This window comes from Ascidiella aspersa, chromosome 5 (genome assembly GCF_963924565.1).
Source record: "Ascidiella aspersa chromosome 5, kaAscAspe10.2, whole genome shotgun sequence".
NCBI lineage: Eukaryota > Metazoa > Chordata > Ascidiacea > Phlebobranchia > Ascidiidae > Ascidiella > Ascidiella aspersa.
In genome coordinates this window covers 28,290,187-28,311,085 of record NC_139451.1, presented here as the reverse complement: position 1 = coordinate 28,311,085, position 20,899 = coordinate 28,290,187, and the positions used below count along the sequence as shown (strand labels likewise).

Sequence of the window (20,899 nt, the reverse complement as noted above, 5' to 3'; positions counted from 1 at the left end):
TAATTATACGTAAGCCGTAGTCGTTGGTCAAAAAGCAACTTCAGAAGGGTTAGATCTCAGTTGTTTACAAACGATTAAGAATTTCTAAAAGTAAGAAAATTAATAATTCAATGAAAAAAATAATTAATTTCGCATCAATGGGTGTGTCGCATATCAAACACAAACTTTTTCAGGGGCCTTGAAAGAAAAAAAAAATCGAGAATAACTTGTCAAAACATTGATTGCATTCCAACAAGCAAAAAACGGCAAATAGACGCATTTTCGGGTTTTCGCACAAACTGGAAACCTATAGCTCATGGCGGACATCAAACTTTCAAGTCAAGTAGGCCTAAGTTTTAAGAAATTGCATTTTTTTCCAATCCTTAATAAATGTTCAAAAAACAACATAAAGCAGTTTTGGCAAAAACACTAAATGTCTGTAAAGCTGTCATACTGCTTCAAATTATTTAAAATCTTATACGTTGAAGCGCCAACTAGAAAACATCACAGCAGAATATAATGCACAAAATATAAAACAACTGTTGTTCCACGATTTCAAAAGGCAGCAGTTGGCTACTATATATAGACGTAGACCCATTATGGTCCTTGGCATTAGGTTTAAACGCGTTTCTTCATAAATCGACCTCCTGGATTCCAGTAACGTGTTCGCGTAATCGACAGTAGACGTAAGATCTGTAGACGAGATAGATGAACAACGTCGACAGTGAGACAGACCAAGCTGTGAAGCCCATAACCAGGAGGATGGTGGTTATAAAGGATAAACGCTCTTTCCCTTCAAACTCTGGTAGCTTTGCCATCACTTCCAAGCTGAACAAAGTGAAATTCGTAACGTTATTTTTTGTATCATTATTGTTCGAAATTCACGACCCTACGTCAATGATTGTAAGGATGTCTGATAACATCGAATAAAAGTCGATAGCCGATACCAAGTGATAGTATGGGTACTCGTCTGCTTTTATACCGATGCGATACCAAATTAGCATTGGGATTTTAGTCATGACTTACTATTCAAAGCATAAATTTTTATCCTAAAAGCGGAGCGTATTTTTTGAAAACATATAGTAGACATAGCTCAAGGTAACTAAACTTCTAAACCTAATAGCAAATGTGACAATTAATTTGAACAGCAATTAATTAAAAATATCATAATTAAACGCTTTCAATTTATCTATGTTTGCACGATTTCTATGAGTCCCACACCAATGTACCAGTGTAACTCTCGATATCGGTCCTCTGTAGTAGGCTGTACTCACAGCAATATTGTACAATAAAGTCATTTTTTGTAAAATAAATGTAGCCTATTTCCTTCCTTTTACAAACTGTGAAAAATATATCAATGGAGGCAAAGTTTGTTTTTTAGTGTACAAAGCCTAAATTTATAGTTTAGGCCTATGTTAACAAATAAGGATACCGTACGTCATTGTTTTAAGTATGAATGCGCTATGAACAACTTTAAAACTTTGGAGCATAATGATTGGATGTTTTAGATAAATGTAGTAGGGATAAAATGAATAAAAATAAAGGTTTTAAACGTTTAAAGTGTTAGCCACTCCTACATGGGCTTTAATATTCCTACTAAACGTTTAACTTTAGAACTGACTGGTTTGTTATGCTTTACTTGGTTCAACGGTGATATTTTGGGCGTGGCCTATAGTTTCGCGAGAATTCACTGTTTTCACATGTGATATTATTTCAGACCAATCAGTTAAAAAACTTACATTTGCCAATTTAGAAAATAAAAATAATAAATCTACGTTAAACTACCAGATACACGTCGTCGTCTGCAGAGGACTGGTCATGTTTAGTTTCTTTTTAAAAGTAGTTACATTTGTAGTATTTTAGACTTGCTTACCGTACAACACCAACAGCGGGCGTTATAACTAGCAGGCCGGATACCGTGGTGCACAGGATTAGCGAAATCACGCACAGCAAACTGCGAGTGCCGTACCACCAGAAAGTCACGTGACCGTGATCGCGCCACAATATCCTGGTGAGGACCTGTTGAAAAAAGCAAGACATGTTTTATTGAGCTATGGTGGAAAACTTCAACGCGAATAGCAAACGAAATCATCTCCCGTTCGCTATAGTTATTGATAAGATATCCGATAATATCGTGACGGAGCCGATACCCGATGACAAGTGGTAGTCTCGGCACTCTTCCGATCAAATTATTATAGAACTTTCAGGCTTGATATATATTACCATGCCTGGTAGCAACAGTTTATATATTGCAGGCTTGATGTAAAATCAAACGCAGGTATTCTACCTTGAAAGGAAAATTTATCAAAAAGAGTTGGTCATCAACTAGATGTAACTATAAATTTCCCAATGCTAAAGCTCAAAAATGACCTGTAAACGTTTTAATTTCTTTGATTTTGCCCGTTCGAGCATAGTAATGACATGACGTCATAATATCGGTTCGCGATGCTTCTTTCCAAAACATCGGACTAAAAAGTTAGGTAATAGACAGTTAGTTATGAACCTTAATTTTGTTTGCTTAAAACAAACTCACATATGAAGCACAAATCAGAATGTCTGACGATTATAGTTAAACGTTAAACATCAGAGCCCACAGAAGTACCGTATAGATAGCATTTTGCAAACATTTCAAATAAATATTTATTTGTTTTCAAAATGACCAGAACTTTTCTTGTTTGTTTTATAGATATACACGCGAGAAATGGTCAAATAAACAAATACAAGCTATGTTGGAAGTTCAGCAGTGGTAATGGGGTATTAAGTCGAACTTTTTTTCGAGTTCGGAAGCCTTTTAGTTTAGATAAGTCCAAATCACTTAATCACCACAAAATCATAAGGGAAACAAACCTTACCACAATATAATAAGTGAGTCAATCTTACCACGAAGATAACAACCCCTCCAGCGATGCCATCCACCAGTTTGGTGACCAGGGCTACGACCAGTGACTTGTTAACTTCGTCGTCCATCCACTGATCATAACCAAGGTTTGAACAGTCACCCTCTACCGCACATTCCCAGCAGCTAATAAGCGCAAACGACAGGTTGTTTAACAATGAAGAAAGTCATTCTGAAACAACTTAAGGCTCAGCTCATTTTGTAAAATAACGGAAGTCCAATTCAAGTATTTTGCACAACATTGCAATTTAAATTCCAGTCCGAGTCATTGTTATAGCAATATAACTCCAAATCAATGCACTAGGCTACCGGTAACATAAAAATGAACCGCACATTACCAGCTGCTAATAATCGCAAACAACAAGTTGTTTAACAATGCTATTTTTAAGAAAGCATCAATATTTATGTGCTATCGTTAACGTTTTATTCTACTTACAACACTACATTTTTAATCCACGTTTGAATAAAGTAGGTGTACGACGAAAGTCCAATTTATTCATTTGTCCAAAATACACTCGATAAAGAAAAACTATCAATTCATAGTGCTTTGTGCAAATTAAACTCTTTTTGCAAACTCTGGAATTTGAAGCTAGTCGACTATACTCACCTTCTGCTAAAGTTACAAAGGTATAAGCTATATTTTGAAAGTCCGAACCCTGAAAACACTGATTCGATAACAGACGCACCAAAAAGTAACAAATGTTATGGCTAATCGCGTTTTTGCTTTAATCTATGGTAAAAAAATTTGCTTGACAACCCTACCAACCAAAAATGAAAAGTAAAAAGTATTACTTACAAAACTAACTCAAGAATTTTTACATTTTTATTTTATTTTTTTGTAAATCTCAAATTGGAAGTCCGGAAACAAATTGATTAACCGGGCGGGACACCGGGACAAGGCCCTCAAAATCGTGACTGTCCCGGCTTAATAGGGCAAGTCTAATTCTAACTGTCATTGGTCACTTACGCAAAGCCGAGGTCTCCCATGTGGTAGGAGGCGGTGTGCACCCCCAGCGCCCCTGTCACCAGTTCAAGGGGCATCACCGCCATGTTGATGACGTAGGCCGATATGAAGTGGTCGTGCCACGTTACCATGACGACCAACCTGAAGACGGAATGAAAATAAGTAATAACTATTCTATAAATAGACGACTAAAGACAGTGTTGTAATGACTTAAGTCAATGACTTGACGTAAATGCATTTAGGTCTCAGTTTTAAAATGACCTGACTTAACTTAAATTTATGGACAAATGTCTTGACTTGACATTTCTTAAGTCTTTTGGACAAAAGACTGTGGTTAAAATGAAGTGTTTTTCTTCACCATTATTTTTGTAAAATTGTGTTTATCTCAAATTTGTGCATGTTGAACTCGCGTGTAAGTTGCGTTTTGCGTTATTTTTTTAAGGGTTTACCAATTTTAATATTAACGGATTTAACTTGCTCGTACTATGACTTGAACTTAATTTTTTTACAAATGACTTGGCTGGTACTTAAGCATGACTTGTTTACAACACTGCCTAAACATACCTAACCGAAATTGGATGGCCTTAAGCAGGATTGTCGCACAAGCATGGCAAAGTAGAAATCCTAGACTGCAGTAAAGAAGTAAAACATTTAAGACAATTACGATAAAAAACAATTAGCGATAACGTATAGCCTCTAGTGCTTGTAGCATGCCGAGAGCATCACGTCTGTTGTGATCTAATTTTTAAATTATTTTGGGAATCTTGGAACATTTACGAAAGGGTAACACTGCTACGAACGTTCGGCGTCATTCATCCTTAAGTGAGCGATTTGAATATGTTGCCAAAATGTTGGTTAATAATTACAATTACCAGAGGAGCTGTTTTTGATTATTATTATTATTACGCCGCTAGCAAGAGTTTATATACCTAGATATACCTAGTAAAAATCGAGAAAAGGAGACTTGGAAAGGATCCGATGATGAAGACAGGCTCAAAGACTTCTATGGTGACTCTCCGGTGAGCCTCCAGTCTTCTTGCGGCCTCATCCGTCTTCATGAAGTCCAGCACTTCTGAGATGTTGCGGCAGAGTTTTCGGTCGTTTGGATCTATGGATGAAAAAAGTCCGCTTTAAGCTTAAAATTGGAAGTGTAACGTAAATTAGGATGTCTCCAGCACTTTTTTTCAGTGATCAGTAACGGTGATTGCTGTTCGCATGTGCAATAACGGGATTAATATTCCGCAAAATATATTTTCTTTGAACGATTTACAGGTATGGCGAACGAATTACAGGTTTGGATGTAAACGGCGAGTTACTTTAAAAATTGTTTGACGGAAATTTTATCGCGACGTATTATTGTAACACGTCGGAGTGCACATTTAACAACAAAGTAAGTTTTCTATGAGAGCCCCCACCCCCCCTCCCCCATTGGAACAGTTTTTGCCCCCCTAGGGGTGCTGGTTAAAAATACCTGACTTAGGGTATAGCAGCCTACAATGTTAAAATCAGGCTCCAGTCGCTCTAAAAACACTTTTTTATTATTATTATTTTTTTTTTTGTTGGATGAAACATTTTATCGATCTATAATGGATAAAACAGCGCGGTACGCTTAAAATGGGAAGTGTGGGGTAAATTTGGATGTCTAGCGTTCTTCGTTGTAATGATCAGTACCGCTACTTTCTGTTCACATGTGTGATGGGGAGATGAATTTTGGCATAATAGCTCAAAAAATAACTTTTGAACGTGTAAATTTTACCTCGTTTAAGCATAGTAACGACACCATTGGTATGGGTCCAGATCGCGACACTTTAGTCCGAAATATCGGGTATCGATATTGGAATAAAAAACGGGTATCGGCACCGGATTATTTATCACTAATCACAAAGCACATCGAATTTTTTGTTGTCATACCGGATTGGCACCGATCTCTTATATCAACCAAGTACCGAAAACGGCCACTATATAGTTTAGATTTGGCTTTCGATCTATTACTATGGGGCATGCCGAGTTGACATCTTGGTAATTTTGTAGCTATTGTTGTCGTAATTTTATGTTCTCTATTAACAAATGTGCTTTTAAGCCATGTAGTTCAATAGATACGAACACGCAAGTAAAATCAGTCAAATCGTTCCAACGTTTTCAATTGGACGGAAAACTCAATACTTACCCACCAGCGTCAAATTGTCCGGGTCGCTCTCTGGCGCCGCCACGCGCCGCCGAGGCGCCGGTGACAGGATGACGTCACCAGATTCGGCGCAAGACTTCTTCTTCTTGACGTCATCACCAAGCAGTAGCCGGTCGTAGATGGAGCGCTTACCCATGTGCCTGTGCGAGTGGTGCGCCTGCGGTGTGACCTGGTGGATGCCGTGGTGTAGGAGTGGTGCCGGCCGGGCCTCGCGTACCTGAGCCAGTGTTGTAAATCAGTGCTTCCTAAACTTTTTTACTTTTTTTCACCCCTAGCATCTATCTTCAGATTTCGTTCACCTTTGTCTCATAAAAAATGAAAAACTTGATTTTGTTTTTGGAAAATTCTCTCCTGTTCACTGAACAGGTTGAACACCCGGAATATCCGCCTTGTTCGCAAGCTATCATCCATTTCTGTCGGTTCACCATTATTCACCCCTTGTGGTTGGTTCACCCCTGCAAAAATTTTATTCACCCTGGTGTGAACCATTCACCTGTTTAAGAAACACTGTTGTAAATAAGTCATTTTGAAATGACTTAAGTCACAGTCAAGTCAGTTGTGAAATAACTTTAGTACAAGTCTTTTTAAAATATAGCAAGTCAAGGATCCCAGTCCAAGTCACCAGTTGCCCAAGTCAAGTCATTTGTGAAATAACTTAAGTCCAAGTCAAGTCTTTTAAAAAAATAGCAAGTCAAGTCCCCCCCCCCCCCCCCCCCCCGTCAAGTCATAATTACAGTAAGTCATCTCCAAGTCAAACCACCAACAATATGAACCATCAAAATCGTCCGACTATAAACATTAATTTATCTAAAACATAACAAAAAAACAACAAGTAGCAATCTAATCGTTTTATGTGCAAAACTTGCGATAAATAGCTCAATTTTATAACAAAACGGTAAAAGAAAACGCTTAATTTCAACCAAAGTTATTTAACTTAATGACTTAAGTCCATGTCAAGTCTAAAAGACCTAGGGCAAGTTAAGTCATTTTTAAGTCAATTACCTAAAATCTTAAGTCAAGTCAAATCATTTTACCTGAACCACTTAAGTCAAGTCATTTGAAAACAGTGACTTAAGGGCACTTAAGTCAAGCCATTGTCTAACAGACTTAAGTCAAGTCAATTAACCTGAACCACTTAAGTCAAGTCATTTGAAAACAGTGACCTAAGGGCACTTAATTGAAGTCATTGACTTAAGCTATTACAACACTGACCTGAGCGACGTTGACGTCATGCGTGATGACGTCATGCTGTGTGACGAAGGCCGACGGGAAGCTGGCGGCGCGCTGGTCGGCCAGAAGGGTCTCGGTGTGGTTGTAATGGTCGCTGCACAACACGAAGAAGACAACGTCCGACGTGAAGGAAAGAAGAGGACAGATGACGCACACTGACGTCACAAAGACGCTGAACGCCCACGCGGTGGCGCTGCGGTGCTCCTTTTCTCCGCCGCGCTTGCAAACGCACAACTTGCTCACCTCGATGTCTGTGTAGAAAACAAAAAAACGTGAAGAAAGAGCAACTGTCAAAGTATCTATAAGTCTGGAATGAAAGAGTTTACATCTACTTCCAACTAAAAGCGTTTTTTCAATATATTTTCGCTTTATTATTGTTATTCGCTGTTTGTTTATCTTGTTGTTATTAATTAGATTTAAAGTGATGGCATTGCTTAGATTGCGTTCAATTAAATGTTCGAGAAAAGTTCTTGTCGAGAAAAAGAAAAATTCTTGTTCAAGAAAAAATTCCTGTAGTGCTTAGATTTAAAACCACTGGTTTATTATAAAACAGGCGAAAGATCGGGAAACTATTTCTGCCGTTTAGCTGTTTTTCATCAGCATAAATTTTTACACCTGTTTTTTACTATATATATATATATATATATATATATACTGATTGGAAAGCAAGAGTGTTTGTTGAACTTTTAATTGGCCGCGGGATAATCCTTATAAACAAAAGTTTAAGAACAGTCTTAAGATTCGTAGAAATTAGAGAAGAAATCAAAATATCCAAAATTTCCAGGTAGAAATCGCTGCGTTGGATGGCAGATTATGGCTGAAATTCCTACGTTAATTTGCTATCGGATCAGCACCGATACCATCCCAGTATCGGACGATTACCGATACTACCATTTGGTTCCTAGTATCGGCTCCGATCCGATACTATCGGATATCGCTAACCGTAGGCAACGATTCACTCAACAGCGGTGGTCGTCGGCAATTCCCCATGGGAGGCTTCAAATCGTGTTCTCGCAATCAATTTTACGGCAGCGCGCTCTATACGCGACATAAAATCGCGTGCTGCAAAACGCCATAACCCAACGGCCCGCCGAAATCCGCTTTCGGTTTGGCAAAGACGCGCTAATGCACATTTCGCCCGACTGTCGTGACGCCCGGCTTGTAATTGATTTTGCACGGCAAGGGTGGGAAGCTACTGTGGTAGACAGATGGAAAGAGGAAAAGCCTTTATGGCGTTTACCCATTTTCGACACAAATGGATGTAGTGAATGATACACAACAACAACTGTGATTTGGCCCTTATGAAGTCGCGATAACGACATAGGTATCGGAGTACACCGAAAGCCATCGGATTAAAGCAGGAGTTCTTAAACTTTTTTCACCGCACACCCTTAAAATTTTTTTTTGCTTCGCGTGGGCCACAGTAGGCAAAAAATTTCAAAAAAGGACGACATTAATTGAAGTCACAATACTAATAAACTTCATAAATATGCTGATTTTTGTCCAAAGTATGTGAAAGGGTCGCGGAGTCTAAATACAGTCAGAACAAAACCGTTTTGTTTTTAATCAAACTGTTTCCTTTGACAAATTGATATCTTCCTAAATATACACTAATATTTTCTTAAGGCCTTCATGGACCCCTTAGAACTAGTTCACAGACCCCCAAGGGGTCCATGGACCCCAGTTGAAGAACCCCTGGATTAGAGGCTTAGAAAGGAGCAAGTCGGGGGGGTTTAAAAAACCATATCATTTAATGAAAGAAAAACAAACATACGTGTACAACAATTGTGCTGGAGCCCTACTGAGTGGTATTATTGCCAACGATTACAGCTTACGTATCGGAGAACACAGAAAGCCATCGCATACTAAACGAATCTGTCGACCAATGATCCAAGCAATGCAGGCTAAAAAACGACTAGCCTGCAGTGAGGTTCGAACTTACAACATCCGGTCATACCGGGGCTGTCGCTCTACCAACTGAACTACACAAGGGTCAGATTGAATGGGTTCTACAGTGGCATATCATTCAACGGAAGATAGACACACATATGTGTACTGTACAACAATTGTGATCTGGCCCTTTCAACGTAGCCTTTTTGGCCAAGGATAACAGCTTACGTATTGAACTACACCAGAAGCTTTCAAGTTAAACAGGCTCAGAAATGAACGGGGCGAGAAAAGGGGGATTTACAGAGCCATATCCTGTAATGAAGCAAAAACAAACATACGTGTACAACAATTGTGCTTTAGTCCTTCTGAAGCAGACTTGGACAACTAGATAATTCTAGTTTTCTAATTTAATGAATTAGAGCAAAATGCGGCTAATTCTAATTCTAATCTAATTTGTGAATTGCTTGCATGCTCTAATTCTAGTTCTAATCTAATTCGGATTTTATCAAAAATGCTACTTTGTCCAACGGCATTTTTAGTCCCTTAGTCAAGGCAAAGAATTTAAATTCAAACTCTTTGGTTAGAACGTAATTTCCACGGACTAAAAATCATATGCTATGCTATAATGCTAAAAAATTAGCACACACATAGTTCACATGCACATTCCTATACTTCTCGATTTAAATGTAATTGATTGTGAATAATAAAATGTAATTTTAGTTTAAATTCTAGTTCAAATTCGTTTTTTAAGAATTCGGTAATTCTAATTCTAATCTAATTTGAGAAAACTCAAAATGATCTAATTCTACTTCTAATCTAATTTGGAAAAACGGAAATGCTCTAATTTTAATTATAATCTAATTTTAAAAGGCTAAAATAAATCTAGTTGTCCAAGTCTGTTCTGAAGTCGCTTTTTGACCAACGATCCAAGCAATACAGGCTAGAAAAACAACTAGCCTGTGGTGAGGTTCGAAGTTACGACATCCGACCATACCGAGGCCGTTGCTCTACCAACTGAACTACACGGGCTTATATTGAATAGGTTCTACAGTGGAATATCATCCATCGGAAGATACACACACATACGTGTACAACAACTGTGCTTTAGTCCTTCTGAAGTCGCTTTATGACCAACGATAACGGCTTACGTATCAAAGCACATTGGAGCCTTTAGGTGAAAATTGGAGGTTGTAATTTTAAATCTTATGAATTAGGTGTTTTTAGAGTCCTAATTCAACAAGCAAAGCGAAATGATGCAGGACATTCAGTTTTTATTACGGCCACATTTTTAAACCACCGGTTTAGTTGGTGAGCGACGGTCCCGGTATGGCCGGAGGTTTTGAGTTGGAACCTCACTGCAGGCTAGTTGCTTTTCTAGACTGCCTTGCTTGCATGTTTGATCACAGATTCGGTGAATGATTATATGGCACCGTAGATCTCCTTCAATGGAAGTTGATTATTCTAACACAATGTAGCAAGCATTGGCGTATGGTTGTTTCTCAACTCGCTCCTTTCTGAGCCTGCGTATTGCGGTATATGACGCAGAAGGCAGGCATTTGTCACCCGCAAATGGCTTATCTGGCAGCACCGGCAAAGCCTAATAGATATACTCTCTTTGATTTTAATGCACTTGGGAATTAAAACTGAACACTATTTGATGCAAATTTCACAAAAAGTGGGACACTGTAGTAATCCCCCCTTCTATAATTAAACTGACTTACTCGGTTCATTGAGCAAATGTTGTTTTTCAAAAATAAAAGAAAATTTATGTTGTTTGTGCTTAGTAAAATATAGTTTGGCATGCGCGAAATGTGCACGTGTATCGTAAAGTGTCTTTAATTTAGGTTTTCGACGCCATGACTGACCGATTTAACATGGAATGGGCACCGATACTACTCAAGTATCGGACGAGCACCGATACTATAACCTGATATCGGGTATCCGATCCGACATTATCGTACGCCCTTAATTTGAAGTAATATGTCATTATATATGTTAATTCGTTTCGGAAATTTAAAGAAATATATTGGCTGTAAGGTCCATGGGATCCATCGCTGTTCCGGCCATATCGCTAATGAATTTGCTCCTTGTTATAGCCTACTTTGGTAATTTTAATTTTAGCGTCGATGGAAAAATAAACAGTATACTTAACTATAAGCCTACTTACTTGCTTTCGTATTAGATAATGTTAAAACTGTTTGTAAAAACAGATATCTCATTCGAAACTTATGCCGATTCATGAGGCGAAATACATATTTTTTGTAAAATAGAGATTTTATGTTTTATACCTGCTTTTATAAACAGTCATCACACATGGAACGTTTACATTTCTCCCAACTCTCACCATACTCAGCGTCGACCGTCGGATAGTCGGTTTCCATAACTGAGCCAGCCGGCAAAAAACCATCTTTACCGATCGTTAACTTAAGTGCAATGAAGTCACTGTTTACAAATGACTTGACTTGACTTATAGTTTATCTTTCAATTTTTTACAAATTGCTTGAAGTGTTTTTATTATTTTTTATGACAACCTTACTCGGAATTGACTTGCCCTAATTTTGACTTGATTGGGAGTTGACTTGTTATTTAACCAAAAAACATTGACTTGGAGTTAAGTTATTTTAAAAATAATTCGGAATTTAATTTTTCTAGAAATGACTTGACTGGGACCTGCATCATTTACAAATGACTTGACGTGGACTTAAGTCTATAAAAAATGACTTATTAGAAACACTGCCTTTTTAGCGCCCAAAGTGCTCAAGAGATATTAGTCGAAAGTACAGAGTAATAACCCGAACGTCTATATAAAAGTTCGCATTTGACCGAAATCCTCGCACAGTGGCACACGTGCAGTTTAACGAGCCGACATTCGATTTCTGTCGTAAACGCATTTCTGATTACCTAAGTCCTATATCAATACAGGACGGCGTTGCGCTTTTGTCATTAAGCGCACCCATGAAATTTTCATCCGGGGGGGGGGGGGGGGGGGGCGCGCACTTTTCGCTGGCGTAACTTTAGCCGCCCTTGCTTAAATATTCATGGCTCCGCGCGCTAACATTTGTCGGCAGATCGGATCTGGCGAGCGAAAATGAAAATCGGTTTTGAAAAAGTTGTTGACAAGCTGTTTCGCCGACCGTTTCCGATAAATGTTTTTTTTCGAAACGGAAAGAAATTGTTTTAAAGCAGTCAAAACCCGATTTTAAATCTATTGCTTAAATTGATTTCAGCAAAACAAATCAAGTACATTGAGATTGACCAAACAAAATAAAACGTGTGAGTTGTCTAAAGCTAAATTATGATTTAAGTAAAATAACAATCGAATCTGAAAAAGTGGATGATAAAACTAGAATTGTCCAGTTTTCAACTCTTTTGCGGGAAATTTGTGAGCTATAAGCAAACTGCTCCGTTCGGCATTGGTTTAAAAAAAATCAAAGTATAATCAAATATTAAACAGTTTTTATACATGCGTAAAAGCAGAACAAGATTTTTATCCAAATGCCTGAGATCGTTGAGAGATGAAGTCATGAAATTACTTCATAACGTGGCATCATAAAACAAGTAACTTTTATAAAGCTAAGATAATGACTCGATCTCGCATCTAAGCTGAAATGCATTCAAAGAAGATGGCGGCATAGAATTCGCGCGAGGGGAAATTGTTTAGTCGGTATAAATTAGCAAAAAAGGATGACGTAATGCTTTGGACCTGTGCTGCTTTTCAACCCAGTAACGCACTTATGGTACGCACTTATGAGGAGGATGAAATAAATTGCAATGCGGATGAATGTGCGGATATAAAAACTTTATTATTTTTCACTACATTATTTTTCACTATGTGTAATACAATAATCTAATAAGCTGGTGCGCCCACTTAATCGTTACAGGTGCAGTAATCTATAGTCTCTATACGTGGTTTATTGCAGCTTAAGCTGTGGTTCACGGTTTTGATACACAAATCCTTCCATTGTTATTTCACAAATAAAACTTAAGGTTACAAACTTACTTGGCTTGTTTCGTGCGGATGAAAATTTTCCGAAATAAAAAAAGTGCGAACGGTTCTTTTAAAGGCCGAAAGGCACTGCGTTGGACCACAGGAAGAATTGCACAATTAATGGCAATAATGTATGTTTGGAGTAATTGGTGTTAAAAAGGGCAAACAAATTTAAAGTTTGGGGATACACCCTTACAGCTAAGCGTATTTTTCTTTTTTATTGATCAGTGTTCACATCTAAATATGTACGGCAATTTTGTCTTAACACGCTTAACATTAAAATGAGTTATGTTGTAATTTCTGAACCCCCTGAGCCATCCGCTATCTTCGAAGTTAATCTTGTCTTTAGATCTAAACTTCCCAACATCTTCAACGTTAACGTCAATTAATTATTTACCGACTATAGCTGCTTTTGCGTCGATTAACTAATGTGGTTTACACCAGATGAACTGTTCGTTACACAAGGATATTATCACAATTCGATATATACGTAATATGGATGTCCGATACTTTTATTCCGATACCAATACTCGATATGTTAGACAAAAGTATCGTTCACGATCTGATACCAAATAACTATATGCTTAAACAAGCGATAAAGATTAAATTAAAAAGTTAAAGATGAGTTTTTTTAGGTAAAAAGCACTAAATTATTTTGAAGTTAACATTTAGTTACACCCAGTTGTTACTCGGGTTACAATACGTCATTTTAAAAGGTTTATTTTTCTTTTTAAAAGTAGATTTAAATTGTTCTCCAAAGACACTGAAAAATGGCCGGATGTCCTGACTTTTGCCTTTGCGTATGACTTTTGATTTATTGATTCATTTTGCTCAACCTAGGTTAAGTGAATTGACTTTTGACGACAAAATTTGTTCTAATCCTTTTTCTTGGCGATGTTTTTTTATTTAAAATTTAAGGGCAACACCAAAGATTTATGGTATGAATCTGCCAAATAAATTTGCTTCATTTTGTGTATTTTTTAGTTTTTGGTAATATGCTTATATAAAAAAAAAACGATTTAGAAAAACACTTTATTTCCATGTAGCCCACTCTTGGAGCTGAATTGCCCTCTTTGGGGGGATAAAAACATGATAACGCGAAGCTATAGCGTTACGGGTAATTAATTATTTACTGGGAGTTGAGCTTTGAGTATTGCCTTTACTCCGCTTAACAAATGTGTTTTTCACTCGATGAACTGTTCATTATCGATTCTCAATTCTTTATAAGGATAATATTAATTTTCGACATGTAGGCTACCTAGGTTTACATGTGTGTTTATGGTATAAAAAAGGAATATCAGTGTAATGGCTTAAGTCAGGGTTTTCAAATGGCTTAACTTGACTTAAGCCTTTTGGACATAATGACTTTACTTGACTTAAGTCCCTAGGACAAATCACTTGACTTAAGTCGTTTTGACAAATGAATTTATCAATTTTTTCATAAAATTGAACCGTATTTCTCTTAAGTTTTGAACGTAAAACATTTTGATTGCAGTATGTTGGGTTTTTGTTATTTTTTAGTAGAGGGTAGTATAGGCTATACTGATAATAGTCGAACTCATTTTGGGGACAGGGCCTTGACTTGAATTTGACTTGCTATAGTTATGACTTAAATTACTTGCCATTTATTCAAAATGACTTGAATGTGACTTTTTTACAACACTGGGTAACATAGCAGTGGTTCAAATTCTTTTGAACTCCGCTTTTTGATCTATTGGTAAGCTTCTTGCTATTTTTTTTTTGTACGGTTAAAGTGAAAAAAGGCAAGAATGTTTTTACTATTACAGTTGATGTGTACTGTTTAAAAACTATTGTGACCTCACAGTTCACCAAACTTAGCGAAAAAGGTAGTAATGGTACCTGAAACTATTTATATACATGAAGGGTCTTGTAAGCCCGAAAAGGTTAAAGACCACTGAACACAGGGAAACATTTTAATATTGAAATTAAAAATTAAAACCTATTAAGGTGGAACCATTTGACTTTTATCTACCGTAATTAACCCCTTAGTCACGAATTTAACTGCAATACTTCCACTAAATTCAATCCCGCGCAATTAATAATAAATGTGCATTTTACTCATGTCTGGGAACAGTCAGTTGTTTTAAACTGACAACAGCATTTATGGCTGAAAAGCTTTCCTAGTTCCACTTAAAGTTTATAAATACTGCACTTTACAAATCGGTGCCTAACTTGCAAATCTAAACCTCATTACGGGTTTTAATCGGTAGCAATTGGTTTTACAATGACGCACGCTCGAATAGCATTTTCCATTGGCAAGCACCACGAAATCACTCCTAGAAATGTGATGAAAAACATTTAACCTATTCGTAATGGCTGGGTAGTGTGTATCTACAGCAGACTTGCATAACAAATAATGGCAGACCGGAAGAAGCAAACAAAATCTATAACCATAACGTGCATATAATACATCCCTATTCGTTGTTAGATCAAGCCCAAACGTTGAGAAATATTGTAAGCCCTTTAAAATAGTGTTACTTTCAGTTAAAGCAGGGATTCCTAAACTGGGGTCTATGAACCCCTTTGGGGTACGTTAACTAGTTTCGGGAGTCCATGAAGCCCTAATTGAAAGATTAGTGTATATTTTAAAGTAATCATTTTTTCAAAGAAAAGTGTTGGATCAAAAATAAAACGGTTTGCACTGAAGGAATATTTAGAAATATTTAGGCACTGAATGTGTATTTAGGGCGCTTTCACATTTTTTGGACCGAAATGAGCAGATTTTTGAAGTCAGTTTGTATTGTGACATCAACTAATGACGTTTTCGCTGAAATTCCTTGCCTACGCTGCTCCACACGAGGCAAAAATATTTTTTAAGGGTCCGCGGTGAAAAAAGTTTAAGAACCCTTGAATTCTGTTGTAAAGAACATTGCAATTACCTCTTGTCGCTATCTGTAAGGCTGGTGCTCCGGCGGTCACTATTTCGGGGACTCCCCGTCGAATGGACTTGATGCGGTAATTTCGGATAGGTTTGACCTCGTCCTTGGCCTGTTGGACGCCGTGGGCGCTGCCCTGGTCGGCCACGGGAGAAATGACGTTGTCCGGAACACCATATATTCCGCTGGAACCTGGAACGTCACTTATGATGAAATTGTTGCTTAGCTTTGTTAAGTTTTGTTAAACGGAACTTTTAGTTTACATGTCGGGTAGCCGCAGAAATTCTTGTGTGTGTGGGGGGGGAGTATGAATATATACACATAATTTAATTCAAATATTTCACTTATAAACAACAATAAAAATCGCATTTTGCCCCTTGCGCCAAGGAGCAGGACACTTGGAATACAGTTGGTGTTTTCATAAGAAACTATCTTCACAAATTTTGTGAAAAAGAACCGGAGCTTTAAGAAGAACGACACCCGTTTTTTATAAAATCCACAACCATTTTATTGGAACCACAATTGATTTTACTGCAATCGCATCATATTTAAAGCATAGCGACAAAATCTTTATGAAATCAGAAACTAGTTTTCATAGGACTAATGACCAATTTTTATATTAACCACAGAGATTTTAAGTTTCAACAAAAGCTTCTTGAAAGAAGCCGGAGCCCGCTCTATGGAAACCACAACAATCTTTGTAAAACCGATTTTTTTTAATCAATCATAGGCTTTATAGGATTCACAAGGACTGGAAGTAGCCTATTTTGCTATCCCTGAAACGGCGAATGCATTGCCTTTCGACAGGTTTCATCTCGTTTCGGCCTCGTCCGGTTTCCATTAGCTTTTACTGGGCGCGACTTTGATTAATCGTCTCGAATCGGGGTTGGACAGCCGGAAAATGAGCGAACCGATCACAGTGAAAAGGTTGAGTCTGTCAGCTTCACGATTTGCACTGAACCTGTCTCACCTGATCCATTCAAAAAACGAACCCTCGAGGTTCGAAGCCTCGAGACGCAGCATTTCGTGAAAATATTATAAACAAGCCATTCCAAATGATTCTCCAAAAAAAAAGCCATTCCAAATGACTCTCCAAAAAGTCCAAAAATAGTTTTACTCCAAATGAAGTCACTTGGAAATATAGTTTTATCCAAGCGATTTCATTTGCAAACAATTTAGTCCAAGTGATGTAATTTGCAATAAATAATAATTCAAAAACCAATCTGATAAAGCATAATGGTTGGGGGTGTAGTAATACGTAAGTAGGCTATATCAAAGCTTATACAGTAGAAAATAAATAAAGAGTTATATTCAAAATGCTACCCACTTCTGTTTGAACTTATTCTTATTAAATCCCAATCCAAGTCAGTGTAGTTAAAAAACAAAACAAGGCCCAGGGCATTGTAATACTAAGTCAATTCCAAGTCATAGAAATCAAAAAGTTTTTGAAAATTGCCGTTGTTACACCAAAAACTATTTAAGTTATTAAATTCATTCGATTCCAAGCATATTTCGCATAAAAAACAAGCAAATCATACAAGTCATTTTTCACATATCGATGTAAACGACCGTGTTTATACAAAATTTAGTTAAATAAAAATCTTGGATTTAATGAAAGTCATTTGCACAAATAAAATTGGGTCAAGTAAAACGATTTTGACTAGGATAATTAAATCAAGACATTTTTAAACAGTTACGTAAGTCATTTTACTAATTCATTACAATAGAAAAGTAATTTTGAGTAAAGTAAATTCATTCAAACCATTTAGAATTTTAAATCAACTTGCTTATCGTGTGATACAGTTAAGTGACTTAAGGAATGAAGGTAGCTTTTTGTACGCTGAACGACAATTGCCCTGCGAATGTTGATGTTTCAAAGTATCAATATTTCATCGTATCTACTGCGAAAAGATCGAAATCGGCACGAAACGCCAACGACCTGGCTTATAATATTTGCGATCAACGAATTCTCGAATGACTCACGCCCAATTCATTTCCAATGAAAACAAGTCAAGTTGCTGACGTCATCGGCTTCCGAGGTCAAGTATAAGTTCAAAACTAAGCCTTAAGAACGACAAGCCAATCGTCTTTTTAAACTTATTAGAACGGTGTTTTTTTTTATGCCGCAGGAAACTTTATGCAGCAAGATAATTTTCCCAAGTTATTGTATTTTCTTCAAATATGCGTTAATTTAGAAAGGAGCGACTTCTTTCCATAGTAAAAACAACATAAAACCCCATAAAAAAACCATTAATTAAAATGAAATCACCCTAAGTTTAAGTCCAAATACCAGACGTATATGAACCAACTTTACAAGGGCATTAGTCTAGTGAAACCACAATTATTTTACAACAAACAATTGCCCACCTGTAGTAGTGCGCATGCGCGTAGGGTCGGCGATTTCGTTGGCCGGTACCCTCAGGTTGTTGGGCGGGGGCTGAGATTTGGGCGAGACTTTTTGTGGGGCTTGGGCAGCTGCGCAGACGCTTCCATCGGCCACGACAACAACGCTTCTGGCGGTAGCCGCCTTCTCGCAGTCTTCGAAGGTTAGGGTGCCTTGACGGGCCAGTCGCTTTCGCCTTTGGCTCGGGCCTAGGTCGTGATGCTGTTTTCTGTGCTCATCAGTGTTTGGGGATCTTTTGGTTGTGTTAATCTGCTGGATTTTCCCCTCTACTTCGCCATCGCTGCCGTTGTGCTGGCCACTTTGCCTTTGGCTCGGACCCAATTCGAGTTGCTGTTTTCTGTGCCCAGTGTTTGGGAATCTTTTAAAGGTGTTGACTTGCTGGTTTCTCCCCTCTAATTCGTCACCGTTGTCGATGTACTGGCCACTTTGCATTTGGCTTGGGCTCAATTCTAGTTGCTGTTTTCTGTTCCGAGCGTTTGGGTATCTTTCGATGGTGTTGACTTGCTGGTTCCTACCCTCTAGTTTTTCGCTGTGCTGGGCGCTTTGACCTGGGCCAAACTCGAGTTGTTGTCTTCTGTGCTCAGCAGTGTTTGGGGATCTTTTGATGGTGTTGACTTGCTGGTTTCCCACATCTAAATCGCCACGGTTGCTTCTGTGCTGGGCGCCTCGCCTTTGGCTCGGGACCAACTCAGGCTGCTGTTTTCTGTGCTGAGTATTTGGCGATCTTCCGATGGTGTTAACGTGCTGGTCTTTCGCTTCTACTTCGCCGCTATGCTGGTCGCTTTGCCTTGTTACTGCTGGTGAGATTCGTCTACCGTTACCGCTGCTGTTTACAGTTGCCATTTTCGGTGAATCCATTGCCACATTTCAGGTTAGATTCGTCAGACTTTCAGATCTCCTATTCTTGTTTATTTTTACACAGTGCGTTCGACGCGGCCGGTGTCACAGTTCGCCGTTTGCTAGATTTAACAGAATTCTATCAGGTTTGGCGAAAGCTCACAACTAAACAAAATTATGAGGTAAAAAGTTTTTTTTTAATTTCGTAATTGAATTATAAACCTATTATTTCCAAATGTTACAGGAATTTACAATAAAGCTTTTAATAATTGTTTTCCAGTCGTATTCGGAAATACACAAATTATTTATTTTTGGTAAACGACATCATTATGTCTGGCTGATCAAATTTCTGCACACACTATAGAGTTTAACTCATCCCAAAGTAAATTCAAGCTCCTTTCATAGGCGTATTTTGCGACCAATTTTATTAGCGTTACTTGAAAAATACACCTATACGCAATAAGCCAGGACATTTGCTGCTCGATATTTAACGTTTACCGAAAAATGCTCAAAAAATGAGTTAAACCCTAAAAAAACTGAGTTAATCATTACACTCTACTTTTATTTTGTACCTCTGTACCTTAAACTACTCGAATCATTTTTTTACCCTAAAAAGTAAATAAAAATATAGACTACACTACAATAAGGACAACTGTATACATCTTGCAATTTAGCCTTTTTCATCCATTTTATTTCACATAGGGTTGCCATCGTCCTAGAGTAACTTTTTGGACAAATTCTTATCTAGAATCAGGAGTCCGGAGTTTTACCAAGACTCATCTGGCAAATTCATACATTTTTCTGTCAACGTTGACACATTTTAGAGATCAGAGATAAAAACCCACGAAATAAACAGTACGTTTTGTTTCGGTGCAGCACAGTAGACTATAAGATTGCCTCGAGGCAATTATACTTGGGATTTTAAGGCAGTTATAATTGCCTTTGCTCATTATGTATGCTTCAGCAAGATTTCCCCGATTAAAATCGTCAACTCAGCATATCTTATACGTTCCGTCTGCGAAATTTCATAGTCAGCAATAATACGTGTGTGTGCTTATATGTTGCACACTTTGAAACGAAGTTCCACCTTGCATGAGCTTTATATAGCCTAATCTAATTCGGATAAGCATGTACCTGACGAAAAATGTAAGCGTAGATGCTGGCAAGCCGTATAAAACAAAAATATCCCAGCAGCGGTAACATATACGGAGACACCCCAGTTTTATTAACCTAAATCGACGTTTTACAGCGGTTGTAAAATCAACACCAGGCGGACTCGCCATTAAATGGCAGAAAACAGGTCCAACACACCTTAGTACGAGCTATGTGCTATAATCTAAATCAGATGAAACGGTTACAAGACAAATAGTGTTGTTAAAAATGCCTTATAACCAGGCTACATCTCATAATATGTACACTATACCTTTGTTGGTAAACTAAACAATTATACAAAAATATATCTCCACGCAAATGGCTAAAATAAATTCAAATTAAAGCAAAAGTTTGTTAGACTTTTCTGTCACATTTGAAGTCATTCGTTTTACAAAATGTAAAGAAAAGTATTTATTTCGCCAAACAAGACAAATAGGATTATATCTGAAAAAACTAATATGCCTATATTTTAGAGTT

General features: G+C 37.6%; 1 protein-coding gene across 1 annotated transcript; it reads right to left on the bottom strand.

The window, feature by feature from the left end:
• Positions 1-322: 322 nt before the first annotated feature.
• On the bottom strand, positions 323-19,276 carry LOC146145767 (uncharacterized). Its single transcript, XM_083390676.1, has 9 exons — positions 18,397-19,276; positions 16,033-16,221; positions 7,237-7,505; positions 6,007-6,241; positions 4,779-4,947; positions 3,843-3,980; positions 2,860-3,001; positions 1,853-1,998; positions 323-807 (listed from the first exon to the last, which is right to left on the bottom strand). The coding sequence occupies exons 1-9, from the start codon at positions 19,274-19,276 to the stop codon at positions 612-614; spliced, it is 2,364 nt and encodes a 787-aa protein (XP_083246802.1). The 3' UTR covers positions 323-611.
• Between the last annotated feature and the right edge of the window lie 1,623 nt (positions 19,277-20,899).

Bases quoted from the DNA above. Each gene is read 5' to 3' on its own strand.
- LOC146145767 (XM_083390676.1), bottom strand. From the start codon at position 19,276: ATGGCAACTGTAAACAGCAGCGGTAACGGTAGACGAATCTCACCAGCA. The intron at 6,242-7,236 runs GTCAGTGTTGTA...ACACTGGCTCAG, and splicing joins ATGACGTCAACGTCGCTCAG to GTACGCGAGGCCCGGCCGGC. The intron at 3,981-4,778 runs GTATATCTAGGT...TTCCGTCTTCAG, and splicing joins CTTTTCTCGATTTTTACTAG to GTTGGTCGTCATGGTAACGT.